Source organism: Microtus oregoni, unplaced genomic scaffold, assembly GCF_018167655.1.
Source record: "Microtus oregoni isolate MIOR12 unplaced genomic scaffold, Mior012 000022F_ref0000154, whole genome shotgun sequence".
NCBI classification, from domain to species: Eukaryota; Metazoa; Chordata; class Mammalia; order Rodentia; family Cricetidae; genus Microtus; species Microtus oregoni.
The window spans coordinates 21143051-21157717 of NW_024543081.1; the positions used below are offsets into that span (position 1 = coordinate 21143051).

The following is a 14667-nucleotide window of genomic DNA, read 5'->3' on the forward strand; positions in this document are numbered from 1 at the left end:
TCCAAGGAATTACTATAAACTTCACTCAGTGTGACTTTTGGTATGGGAGTCATTTTTAGAAAGAATGCTAGGAGAAAGAGTCAGGAGTCCAGGTACCTTCTTATCAAAGAGCATCAGTTGAGCTTTCTGCAAATCAACCTGGACGCTTCCAGCAAGAACAGCATGTGACTTGGGCTTTATAATATTTTTCTGGTCCCAACGTGTTTGCATCTGTTGCTTCATCTAATGGCCATCACACTTCCTTTACACATTTGGTGCCTGGAAACACGACTTTGGGATTACTTGCTGAGGGTTTTCTATGCACTACAGAATGGACCCTAATTAGATAAGTCTAGTTCTGTTTTTGCTCTGTGGCAAGAAGAGTGAATTTATGAAACATCATCTCTAGTTATGGTAGTAGATTTATGGTTATAAAAATATATGGCTGCATGGATAATATTCAAGTTAGACTTATTTACACTGAAAACCATGGTTTTAGCTAAAACATAGTATTGAATCTTTACGATCCTCTGACCTCTAACCATGTCAAGCATCTGCAGACATATTCTGATTTAATCTTTACGATCCTCTGACCTCTAACCATGTCAAGCATCTGCAGACATATTCTGATTTAATCTTTACGATCCTCTGACCTCTAACCATGTCAAGCATCTGCAGACATATTCTGATTTATTCTTCTCTAACCCTCTATCCAGGAGCTATTAGTATTTCTGTTTTACATGTAGGAAAAAATGTCATTGAGGAATAGCTGTCCCAAGACCTATTATACGAGGATTTGGAATGGGGCTGCTAGAGTAGCGATCTGTGGGGACATCGTGGGTCCTGAATTTTTCCCTAAGTGGTTTATTAACTGCTTCACCAGAAACCTCAGAACTATCCCCAACCCACATTCGCTCACCTCGGAGGGACTGGTTCCTACTGACATATATTTGTTTTCATACCCCGCCCTCTCCTTCCTCCACCGCCTGAGCATCATTGTAATTGCCTCTTATTGGCTCACACAGCAGTTTGCCAGCTATTCTCTTTCCTTTCACATCTGTCCTTGCAGTCCACTCCATCCTCACTAAGGCCAATTTGAGGTGGCAAATCTTGTATTCTTTTTCATGAGACCAAGCCACAGAAGCCTCTGCACTGCCCTATAACTCTAAGCCTAACCTTAATCCATCTTCAGTGTATCCCAACCCTGCTTCATCATACCACAGCATTGGGTTGGATTTTCACTCCAGCAGAGGCTTCCTTTTACATCATACTGACTCACATTTACCAGTGTGATTGGATTTTTTTTTTTACTCTGGTCAGTACCTATTTCTTTTAAAAAATAGAATCACTGTTCTCACACAGTGCTTTTCTTGCCTTTCCCAACATGACTTGAGTGTCTCTATCTGAGCACAAGTAGCATTTGTGCATCAGATTATTACAGAATGTACCAAGCTGTCGTGAAATCTATGTGCTGCCTCATAAACCAGACGAAAAGGGTCTGAATGTAGAAATAATAGGCAAATAATTTTCCCATTTCTATTCCACTTAGTGCTTTGACAGAGCAATATTGAGTAAATTATTCTTGCATTCACAAATGATACACGTATACTCTAATTCTGGAATATAATTATTTTAGGTAGAATGATGAATGAATTAAAGAAGTATTAGTAAGTGCAGCATTTGAGGTAGAGAATCAGCCAAGCCATTCTGAGATGAGGTAAGCTCTCAAGTATTGGAGTCTCTATGAAGAAACACTTGGAGCGGGACCATGTCACCTAGAACATGATGAGATAAGGCAATACATCAGAGTACTGGTACCCAATTTCAAAAAGACAAATGATTCCAAGACATAGCATGCTCATTTAGGGAATACTAAAGTTATAGGAAGGAAAGAATATTAGGAAAGAAGTCAAGTTTTAGATTTTCATTTCTGTGGTAGAAAGAACTCTAAACAAAGCCACTGAAGTCTACAGGAAAGTCACGCCAGAGCAGGTTGAGATCAGACCTAAATCTCTGATCTCCAGGGCAGCAGAAGGCGCAGAGGGTCCATCACTTTTTTCTATCTACAGGGAGATACAGCCCACTCTGGGTCACTGCCTCTTCCCTGCTCCTAAGATAGCTTGTTCATTGAACTTACATGGTTTATAAGCTATCATTGTATTTACCTATTTCCTCTTCTCTTGCTTAAGGCGATCTTTTCCCACTTAAATACATACATGGGCATTTGTAAGGCAGATGAAGTTCTTCTACTTCTGATCCTTAGTAAGCTAAAATCCAGTTTTCAGTGCTGTCACATGCGAAAGTCAAAACCTAAAGCAATAAAAGATATCAAATAATGGAGGAAGAGGAATAGGCTAAAGAGGAGGAAGAGTAAAAGAATGAGGAAGGGGGGAGGAGGAATAGAAAGAAGATGAGGAAGATTGAGGGAGAGAAGGAGGCTATAAGGGCAGGAGAGGAGGAAGGGTCAGAAGAGGAGCAAGGAGGGGAGGAATTGGACATATTAAAAGTGACAGGTAAGACAGCTGTCACTCTCTCGTTCCATTTACTATCCGCCCCCCTTCCTGTAACTTGTAAGTACAATCTTAGTGTGAGCAAATATAAGACTATGTGCTACTAGGATTATTATAAAGATAGTAATTAAAAGAATGCAATAGATTATAATGGCAGTCATCGTTATTACCATTCAATTCATTTTGGGTATATTTTGTTAGATTTAATATGTGCACATGAAGCAGCTGACAGACTGTGTCAGTGGTCTTAAATGTCGATGGTATGTGATTCCATAGAATCAGTATTTCCAGAAGAGCTTATGAGGGCTGAATCACCTCTCTTGCCCTTACCCTTGATCTTAGCTTTAGTAATTTTCAATGTTTTCACGTTAACCCAGGTGGAGGCCTGGTTGGCTCATTACACTGAACACACAGGTCTTGTGTCTCTAACACAGCTTTTGTGGTGATTGTTTGATATATATTCAATATTAATATTCATATTGAATCAGAGAGTTATAATATTTTCCCTTAAATCAGAACCTTCCTTCAAGCAAGAGTGTAAATAAAAAGACATTCATCAAAATGATGTTTGTGGTCTTAGGACAATCTGACAACTAAATTACTTGTTTGAGTTGAAGACATTCTCAATTAGATTAAATATTAAGAATCCCATTTCCAACAGCTAATAAAATCACTGACTACTGTGCCATTTAGGGAATTGCTTTTAATGGACAAATGAAAGAAAAATACAGAGAATCAAAGAGAGGAAGTTGTAATGTTTCCATAGGTAGATCCAGCTCTTTCAATTGTCAATTATTAATTATTTTCTACATTGCAGTGTTGTACTGACCTCAGTCTCCTTAATCACAGCTTTTACTGTCCGCAGGGCCACTTTGATAGTCCCATTTATAAAATGGTCTATACATATCTTTTGTGGCCTATGTACCAGAATCTTTGTTTCAGATGAGGGCTCTGTCTACAATAATGAAGAGATCTAGGCAGAAAGCAGCACCATCTATGAGACCTTGGAAACGTGGTTCCAATTCTCCCTTGCTTCCTCCTCCTATGCTCCAGTCCAGAGCAGAAGAAAGGAGGACTTTTTTGTGATGTGTGTTTGTGGTATAATGGCCACCATCATTACTCTTCCTGGTGAATCTTTGTGTGGTTTGTTTTTCCTTTGCATTTAGACGTTTCCTGCGGCCACATCTCTGACCCCAGCTCTGAGCTGGGCTGCAGGTGCCACTTGTAGCTCTCCCCAAGACAAATAGCTATTCTTTGGTGTTTATTCTTTGTGAGACTCTCTAGGACGTCTGAATTGTGATCCTGGTTTGCCTGCTTCTCATCACATCAGCAGTGCCCTTTTGTTGTAGAGACTGGGTGGTGCAGATATACTGCCTGTGGATATACAGTGACATGCCATGCAGGAAGCTGCTCACTGTCATCATCAGAGGACCCACAAACATTAAAAGAATGCCAACCAACACCAAAATCAATTCACACACAGTAACCTCAATGAAGAAAGGCTGCAGTGCAGTGTTCAGTATACAGATAGCACATCTTACACCACATGCATGTACAAATAGTTAAACTGTATGGCAATATTTGGATGAAATATGACCATCATCATGGCTCAGCATTACTTAAAATTTGTTCAGGTTATTTTTAGTCTATTAGTTTTTATTTAAAAATAAAAGCATTTGTGGGAATTCTTTTTTCCTCCATTGTCTGTGAGATCTATGCTGTTTCAACATCCGACAAGAGGTTAATAATGATACAAGCCTTGTAGAGTTTATTTAAAAGCGCTAGGTAAGCTGTGATTTACTCTGTGCTAATAGTATTCATTATTTTGGTTTCTATGATTGCTATCATTATGCGGTTATTATCCAGACAGGCTTTGAGGTGGTTTTCAGTGGAACTTACTTAGAATGTGGATGGGGAATTTGTGATCTCTTCTGTGGCTCCATAGTTTCTCAAGGTAGCTCTCTTTTTTCCTTCAGTTTGGAGACAGATGGGCCCCTTCTGCTTCGCTTCCCACAGTCAGATAAACTCCCATATTCTATGTAGTTCAAGTTAGAAGTCCCATGAGAACATACCTGAGCAAGTGTCCCTTTGGGATCAGAATATACATTTCATCTTCAATGTTGTCCAGCTTTGATGTACTTTCCAGACCTACAGATTGGGTGCCATGTACAAAGACATCAAGGGTGGCACGGTGAGAGATAAAGAGCACATTTGCACAATAGGCCTCAGACCTCATCTTTAGACAGTAATTGTAGATGATAATTGTTGATGGTAATGATATAAAATCACAAAAGTATACAATGTTGACTCATTTAGTCACTGGACTTACCCTCAGCAATTGCGTAGTATGAAGACACAATAACCACAGTGTCCCGAGGCATGGGCACTGGAAAAGACGATGAAGACTTACAGCTCTGCAGAAATATCTTGGAGTGTGATCTTGGAAGGAGCTTCGAGGTCTCGGAGTTGGCTTTGTCGGGCCCTTTACAAGGTGTATAACTAATTCTGCGTCTCTGATGGCTGTTTTTTCTTGCTGCTGCTGTTTTCATTATCTCTGTTCACACTGTCTTGTCTCTCAGTTCAGAAGCTGCCAGTCAACTTCAGAACTGTGATCCTAGTAGGCATGAAATATTACCTTGAGGGTAAACACTTGGATTTAATCCAGGGATAGTTTGGAAGCCCAGAGTTATCTCTTAGTAATCATGAGATTGGAGGACATTTACTCAATGTCTCCAGACCTATATACTTCTGTAAATATATTGCATGATTGCAGCTGTCTTAAGCATTGAAAGGACAAGCAGTGAACAGTGGGAAACCAGAATCATAGAAGAGAAAAACTAATATCCTTGGTTAAAGAAACATGTAAATTTTAACCCTTATTGGTTGCTACAGAGATTCAGTGGTAGCGGTCTCCCTTGAAGAATGCCCTCACTTGCAGGACAGGGAATTACCCAGTTTCTTTTCCTACATTCATAATTTGTTGAATAAATATTAGAGAGAGGCTAGGATTATTATACTGATGCTATTTCCATGTGAGAAACAGATTTAGAACAAATAACTGGTATTCCAGTAACAACACATTCCCTCCTCCAGATGCTTCCTCTGGTGGTAGCGCCCCTCAAGCAGGTCTGCAGGCAGTGAGCACGTAAGAACCAGCAGAGAGCTGAAGATATCTCCCATAGTCCACCAAGAACTCACTCTTTTAAAGTGTGCTTCAATAAACTACACAAAATCACAAGGTACATGAGTGTATAACCCATATACAGCAGGAGAGGGACACAGAATCAACTTTACTACAGTTATGGCCAGAGTCATATATACTCATGGTGCTTAGCAGTCATTAGTATGATGATCTGGGAAATCTAAGGTCTCATGTAAGTAAAAGGAATTTGGAGTAATAAATACAGAGATTTTATCTCATGGGTAGTCAGTTATACCTATTGAGGATATACAGTCATAGGATTGAGAAAATACCACATGAGATTATCTTAATTTCTTTGCTATTGCTGAAAATAACTTGGGAGAGAAATAGTCTATTTTAGCTCAGAGGTCAAGGCACGGTCTAGCATAATGGGGAAGCCAAAGCACCAATGCTACATCAATGTAGCTGGTAAATCACATCCAGTCAAAAAGCAGAGAGCCCGAATGCACTCTAGGACACAGCTCACTTTCTTCATTTTATACAATCCAGGATTTCACGTATTGTGTGGCCTCATTCATATTTCAGATGGATCTTTCTCCATCATTAATTTGATCAAGATGTAATTCCACACAGGCATGCCCAGAGGCCCTTCTCCCAGTGGATTCTGGAGTCTGTTGAGTTGATAATTGGCACCAACCATCCACGAGACCTCAGCAATATGTTTCTGGCAGAGAGGGCACTGGAATCTGGAAAGGGAAAGTGATTTTCCAAGATTACAGCTGGTTAATAACAAAGGTGAGACTAGCAATAGGGAGATTTATTCTATTTGCCCCTGATAGAACAGGTATCCTCTTTAAAGCTGAACCCTGACTTGGTGAGAATGTCAACTCAGTCGCTTCTTGTACAAAGTCAACTCTTCAAACTGAACAAAGCGCTGGGAGAGGAATGTCAGAGTCAAGGCTCAAAGTGGGTCAACTTTCAGTGCCGACTCATTCCTGAGTTGTTGACCTGCCAACTGCCTGGCCTGATAGCTGGCAAGAGTCATTTCCCACCCTACAAATGGGGCGTAAATAAGGAACCTTATTTTATTCTGTTGTTATGTGTGAAGAACAAGCTCCAATATCAGAAAAAGAGGAAGACTAGGAGATAAGTCACATTTTATTTACTCCAGGCAAAGGCCATATGATAGACTGTAAGTCAGGCAGCTGGCACACATAGGATGAATAAAAGGGAGAATAGACATACATGCAGACCAGCATACATGCTTCATGTGGGTAGACACACAAGCTAAACACACTCACACACACACACACACACACACACAGAGAGAGAGAGAGAGAGAGAGAGAGAGAGAGAGAGAGAGCGCTGTTTATTGCTAAGAATCTTTAAGATGACGTTTCCTCTGAATTTGTAGATTGACTTATAAATGCTGGGTGACGAAGCAAACCAGCATATGTGGTCTATGACTGCAAACACAGGGGAACTCAGAGCCATGAGACCTGTTAGGAATTTCAGGGAGCAGTTGAGACAACTGAAACTAGGCCAGAGAGCAGACAATGCCAGAGGTAAAATCTCAGCATTTGTGACAGATTCTTGAAGTCAGCAAGAAGCTTGCAGCTTAGAACTTTCTGTTTTTTGGGTGTTGGACACAGTGACATTCAGTAGTGAATACCAGAGGGAAAGAAGCAAACGTAAGGTTTGGGAGTCATAATCAGCTGGTTTCACATGCCTCTGTGAACCCGACAAGATGCCCAATCCTAAGTGTGCAATTCAGAAATCTGGAGTCCAACGCTATATTCAGAGGGAGCAGTATACATTTGAGAGGTGTGTATCCACAGGTAGTATCCAGAGCACACAAAATTATGTTTAACTTACGTTTATACCGGTAGGTAATCAATGTCATACAAAGTAAACTTAACTCACATCTGGTCAGTTAACTATAAATCACACGTTGTTACTATCCCCACTTCCTACATCGGGAAATTTGCTCTTCTGATATTAGTGGGCAAACTTACCATAACATGGCTAATGAGGTTCTAATCCACAAGCAGAGATCTATTTGAATCCAGGATCTGTGTTGAAAGTAGCACATGTCTACAGGTTACCAATGGAGACCAGTTAAGTCACTCTTAGTTGATCAGTTTTTAGTGTGTTGATTGTTAGGCTGAATTATTTGTGGGCATGTTCACGCATCCATCAAGGACTGTGTCTCTGAGTGTGCACAAGTGCCTTTCAGCAGGCACCGACTCAACATTTTACCTGAATGTCCTCATTTGCTTTCTAGTGGTGGTCCTATCTCTGATGCCTGTATTGTGAGTGGTCCCACTTTGTTGACGATGCATCTGCAGTACTGAGGTGGAGGAAATTCTGTTCAAGGTGACAGTAGCAAAGAATCAACCCAAAAATTCAGACATCAAAACTCTTTTCTCTGTTGTCTTGACCAAGGACTCCATTTCACTTCTATCCACCTGTATCAATATTTTTCTACTTACATAGGATTTGATTCATCTATAGAAAGGAAGAGGCAGCTGTCTTTTGTTGTGTAGATGAAGTCCTGTAGATGGAGTCCAGTCCACGGAATGCCACCATTTGTGGGTTAATATATTGACTGGCAATGTGCCTTCCCTGGTGGATTCCTCTCTCTCTGTGTACGTATCTCCTTCCAGACTTAGAAAAGCTGACTTCTAAGTGTGTTTCCTTACACTTTGCGGTACTTCATGAAGGTCTGGTGGAAGATACTGGTTTTTCTGCATATGCATGCATTCTGCAGGCCTGCAGGGCAGCTGTGTGATTTTATACATTATATTGTCCAATTTCAGAAAGCTACACCCTTATGTAATTTATGGCCAATGGGATGTAGTCTTTAAAATAATGCTCTCCAGCCAGTTTTCAGTATAGCTGCTTAGATTAGCATTTAGACTCCTTACCTACCTCCATACTGACAATGAACCAACCTAATGAAGATTTACCATTTTTTGTTATTCTTTTTTTTGTTTATTTTATTTTTCTTAGTTGTTGCAAAAAAAATTTTTTCACCTTCTACCCGTTTCCCATTTCCCTCCCCCTCCTCGCACACATCGTCCCCTCCCCCCACTCCCCTACTCCTCTCCGCCTCCCCCCCACTCCATTCTTCCTCCCTCTCGAGAATGAAGAGCAGTCCAGATTCCCTGCCCTGTGAGAAGTCCAAGGTCCTCCCACTTCTATCCAGGACCAGGAAGGTGAGCATCCAAACAGGCTAGGCTCCCACAAAGCCAGTTTATGTATTAGGATCGAAACCTAGTGCCATTGTCCTTGGCTTCTCATCAGCCTTCATTGTCTGCCACGTTCAGAAAGTCCGGTTTCATCCCATGCTTATTCAGTCCCAGTTCCGCTGGCCTTGGTGAGCTCCCAATAGATCAGTTCCACTGTCACAGTGGGTGGGTGCGCCCCTTGTGGTCCTGACTTCCTTGCTCCTGTTCTCCCTCCTTCTGCTCCTCATTTGGATCTTTTTTTTTTTTAAGGAAAATGGAAATGTTTTTAATTGATAAATCATTTTTTTGGCTGTCAGTTATTTTAAAAAGTTTGCAAATGTGTTTTCCAAAATGTAGAAGGGTTGGCTGGAGGGATTGCTCAACAATTAAGTACTAGGCTCACAGCTAAATGAAAAATAAAATATGAGCACAAAAGTGGATGTTTAAGCTGTATTAAAATGCTATGAATTAAGAAAGCCTATTTTTTTTTTGTCTTTTACATTGCTTTCTTGGTTTATTTCTTTTTTTTTTTGCGGGGAGGAGGCAGAAATCCTTAATAAATAAATAAATTAAAAAAAAATAGAAATTCCTCATTTGGATCTTAAGAGCTCAGTCTGGTGCTCCAATTTGGGTCTCTGTCTCTATCTCGATCCATCGCCAGATGAAGGTTCTAAGGTGATATGCAAGATATTCATCATCCATATGACACTGAGACCCATTTTAAAATCCAAACTTACAAAACAGAGACTGTCACATTCTTCCCCTTCCTTGAGTTCCCAAAGTCTCTCCTGCTCCCTCTTCTGAAATGTTCTTTGACATAGATATTACATTTCCTGTCAAGATGTCAATGCAGTAGTCATAACTACCTGTATGAAGTTTGCAAAAACAACCAATCAAACCACAAACAAAAGCAAAAAGACCTACCACACTCATCACCACCACCAGCAGCAGCAACACCACCACCACCAACAACAATAACAAAAGGAAAAGAGGATGGCAGGAGGAAGGGGAGGAGGAGGACTACCTGGGAAGGGACTGGTGGTGGGTGAGAGGCGATGTGAGAGAGTAGCAGGGTGGGCGTGAGAATGTGATCATAGCATATTGCATATGCCATGTTATCAAGAATTAATTATGTAAAATGGAAGTTAAACTTGGCAGATCTTAAGGATTCTTTACCCTTTTCATTAGCTTCTGGGTTGCTTTTCCAAAAAAGGCCATGGTAGTAAGAGGATGGAATTTTGAGAAGGAGGAAGGGCAGAAAAATGGAATCTCAGGACTGCCAGAACATCATCGTGACTACTGGATCTGATGTCTTTTATACTCCCTTTCTGCGTTTACTGTTGCTTAGTCACAGCAAATGAAGACACCGTGGGACTTGTGTGTTGATGCCTCTGTCAAGACAAGCAGACTTCGGTTGAGCATCTGTTCTCTGTCTCTGACAGGTGCAATTCTCTCTCTCCCCCCTCTCTTTCTCCCTACATAATTTCTCTGAGTGTGCACCCAGACAGAGAGCCTTTGTTTCACGATAGACTCAAAGAGCCATTTCTGCTACTGGAAAATGGGGTGACTTTGTCTTGTCTGGGGCCTTTAATTCTTTGAGTCCCAGTCTTTTGATCTATGGAGTGGAAAGAGGTGTTCCTGTGACTTGGCCTTTTGTCTGATCCCAAATAAATTCCATGTCACATTGTTGTAGAAGAAAACCCAAAAATATTAAGATCATTCTTCCACTTTATGGGCATATCTGTATATGTCTATATATCTAGTAATACACAAACCTGTGTATATATGCATATATGTGTTGGGATGTTTTGTAGAAAGGTCTACAATGATTTTACTGGACACCGGTGAATTGCACATTATGTTTGGTGGTACTAAATTTTTTTTTCTTCTTTCCAAATCTGTATTCAACTTTGAAAAGAGAAATGAAGAGTACCTATCTTCCACAAAACTTGTCAGATATCAAATGAGATCAACACAATGGAGTTGTCTTTGGGGTTCATTAGACAGAATTTCCTATGCTCTGTAAGTCTGCAAAAGCTAACATACTCCCTGGTGTACACAAGCTCTGCTGGTCTTTCTACAGCTATACCGGCTACTTTGTGTTCAATCGGAATATATTATGAGAGGTAACGAACAAAAACAAACAAGTGATCCTCAGAGCTTAACTATATTTTATTATATTGATATCCTATTAACATTTAAGAACTGTAATTAAGAACATGTAACATTTATTCTTGGCAAGCAATGACTGGAACACATTTTTTTTTTCTGTGGAGTTAATGTTAATATTCATCTACTTAGCTTTCTGTCAGCTCTTTCCATGATGAGAGGTAACTTTTCACAAGTATATACCAGAGTTAAACCAGTACAGTAAGAACAAGGGTTCACCTGAGGTTTTAAAACAGACATGACTTAGGGCAGAATATCGACTCTTGGGGAGGGACCCCTCATCCTGAGCCAGTCTCGTCACTTTCACCCTCTCTTTATCTCATTGTCACCCCATAGACTGAGCCAGTCTGCACTGAGTAACTAAGACATCATTCTGTTTGATTCTTCATTTCTATTATAGTTTTATACAATGCATTTCATTGTCTATATGGCATTCTTAATACTCTTTGTAAAATATCACTCAAATTACTTGAAGTGCTTTTTGTCAACCTTTTACAATTTAAGTTTTTAGAAAAGAACTTACTATTCTTGGAATTGTCTATATTATCTCCGTAATTTCCAATTTCATCTCTGTATCTACTCTACCCTGTGGAATATCTTTCTCTTAGGTTAGAAAGAGAGACATATTGTGTCATTAAAGATAAACAAAACTGTCTTGTTTCTACTTTTCCTCTACACTGAACTGACTGTGGACTTAGGCAGTTCCTTGTTGTTGCACAAATCAAGATAGCTCTCTACCAATTCTAAATCCTTAAAGATTCCACTGTGCAGAGCCTTTGAAACTGCTCAGACTCAGAGCTCTCACTGAGCACATCAGCTCTGAGGACCCGACTTCACATTTACAATTTTAAAATTGTAAATAAATTGTGAATTTATGTAAGTTTTATTCTCCCTTTGTAGCGCAGACTGCTGCTCACCCATCTGTTCTAACAGTCTTCCTCATCCTCCTCGCTGCACACACAAAGGATTTCTCTTCTTCTGTCCCCCAGCCCCTTCTGCAGTGCATCCTCTGGGAGTCAAGACAGTGACTTCTAAGAGGGCAACAGTCAGGAATCACAAACCTTGATGTGGGCCTTGTCAGCCTCAGCTGCTTCTTAATCATCATCTTCTACCACTGTATTTAATATTATAACTATGATTATATTAATGTGAACATGATGATGCAGAGGCATGGCATGCCTGTGGCTTTCCTACTTGGCATGGATACAAAAGAGATTAGGACTCAGTCAGCTTTCTTTGTGAAGTCGTCATAGTGTCTAAGAACCAGACCTGCTGTCATGAAGCCTCCAAAAGTCCCTGAATGGTGAGTGGAGGAGAGGAGCTCTGTGAAGCCAGGGTGAGTATCGATTCCTCAGCTCTGTTTCTCCTGTCTCTTCAGGGAAGCTTCTACGTCCCCTCAGAGAACTGCATACAGCATGCACACAAGAGGCACCGGGACCTCTGTCTGCTGCTGCTTCATGCCTATCAGGGCCTCCGACTCTATTTCCTGGTCATCATGAGAGACATTCCTGAGCTGCCCACCATGGAGCTGGGTAAGGGAGTAGGACCAGAAAGTCTCAGGTCCAGAGCTGACTTTCTGTGTTGGAGTGTGGATAGAGAAAAGGTGGTATGCTTTTGCAGAGGTCCTGGTGAAAACGGGATTGGTCATATAAGCATTTCTGGGCTCTCCCTCACTGTATTAAGAGAGACGCTTTGCAAGGACAAGGCAGCGAGAAAACATATGAGTGCCCCAAGACACCCACACACACCTTTATGCATCGGATATTTCTTGAACACCCATAACAACCCTGTCCAATAATTTGTTTTATTAGCAATAATCTGGGTATTATACAAAGGGACAGATGAACAAAGCCAAAGCATCTCATAAAGGCAATTCTTTTTGGAAAAAGGATGTGTCAGAACCAACACTGGGCTAGAAATATACCAGAGCCACCACAGCTCCTGTCTATCATCCCTAAAATAGGTGGTGACTGAGTCTCACCTCATTGGTGGGAGCTCATCTTCATGATATGAAGTGACTGTTTAATCAAGCCAAGGGGAAGGGGAAAGAAGGGCAAGGGGAAGGGAAAGCCTTTTGAGTCCTTCAGTTTGTTTCAGATGATCAACTATCACTGGTTAGTGTGTACGTGTGTGCACGTGCGTGCACACACACACAAATATGCATGCAAACACACACACATACACATTTTCTAGAATGATATGTGAGGTTAAAGATTTTTATAATTAGGATGCAATTATAGAATTACAACTTATAAACTGCTATAACAGCCTTACAGAATAGCACTATATCTGTAGAAAATAATTGTGCATACATATATATTAACACATATAGCCATTCATATCTATTATATTTGTGTGTATCTAACTATCTCATGGTGTATCCTCTGTAGGGTTTTAGAAGCCTGCTGTTACATACCCTATTTGGTTATGGTGAAAAAGTAGATTTTTTTCCCAAACTGAACATAGTGGAGATTAGTGAGCCTAATTACCTCTCGATAGGTAATAGGAGAAGTCAAACATGGGATGTAAAAAGACTACTGAAAGCCATAAAGCACAGTAATATGTAGCCATGACAGAAGCCCTGAGATCCTGCATTGACTGCCCGGAGTAGGGTGCTTCAGTCCTCACCCTCCTTTATAGCACACTATGTACTATGGTTCTGCCCCAAATCCTTTGGATCAGAGGCTCAATGCAGACCCTAGGATTCAAGGATAATGCATATTTCAATGTCAGACTCCCAGTGGTGCTTCCTTCATTGTCTGTCCCGCTGGATACCAACTTCTGTGAGAACCATATCATTTGTGTCTGTGGCCTGTGTTTTATGAGCAGGCTGCATGACAACGATATATTTGCAAGTTTCTCTTTATCATCAGACTATGGAGTTGGTGATAGCTCGGTTCCCCCTTAGATTCCTTAGACTCTCTCTCTAGTCTACAAAGCAAAGGAGTATTTGTAGTGCTTGCATTGGATTTCAGAGACTCTTGTTACCTAGTTTCATCAGCCACGATGTCTGGTCAAGCCAGTGCCAAGGGCTTTGAATCAAGCATCCTCTGACGGGGATGCTTTCAGAAGGCAGTCTTGTGCAGGCTGTACAGACAGACACAGGAGACTCGGGCTGTGACTCTTCAGTAGAGGACTTGCTTTGCATATGTTAATCCTTACGTTGGGCCACCAGTTCCACAAAAACAAAGCAAAAGGACAGTGCAGAATCAGAGCTCCTTATGAGCCTCAAAAGAAACTCGATTTTCTTCAGTAGCAGTTAGCAATAGAAATTTCTGTTACCTAAAAGAACCAGAGTGATTTATTCTCTCAAATGTTTTTCAACATATTTTTGTTGAGCATCTTCTGCACATGGGGTGTTGTGCTGGATACTTAGACTGTTGTCTTGTTCAAGAGAAATAAAGTCTATTGTACTGGTGGGCCATGCATGGATCTGAGGTCATCAGTCAGGTAGGAAGGTCAACAGGACACAGAGGTGCGAAGGGGTTACTCAAGTTGCCCTAGACAGTACAGCGACACGCAAGTGACAGCACTTTGGCATTGAGGAGCTAAGAGAGAGTTCAAACCCTGTCAAAACCCTGACCATTAAATCACAAATAGCTGGAGGCCATTTGTACAGGCTGACAAGCTGTTGCAT

The 14667-nt window shown here is 40.9% G+C and overlaps 1 protein-coding gene across 1 annotated transcript in view; it reads left to right on the forward strand.

Annotated features, from left to right (window-relative positions):
• Fam135b (family with sequence similarity 135 member B) overlaps positions 1-14667 on the forward strand; it is a 279296-nt gene that overhangs the window by 205866 nt on the left and 58763 nt on the right. Inside the window, exon 8 of the mRNA XM_041671944.1 lies at positions 12409-12562. Within this exon, the coding sequence (XP_041527878.1) occupies positions 12409-12562 (154 nt within the window). The remainder of the gene's footprint in view (positions 1-12408; positions 12563-14667) is intronic.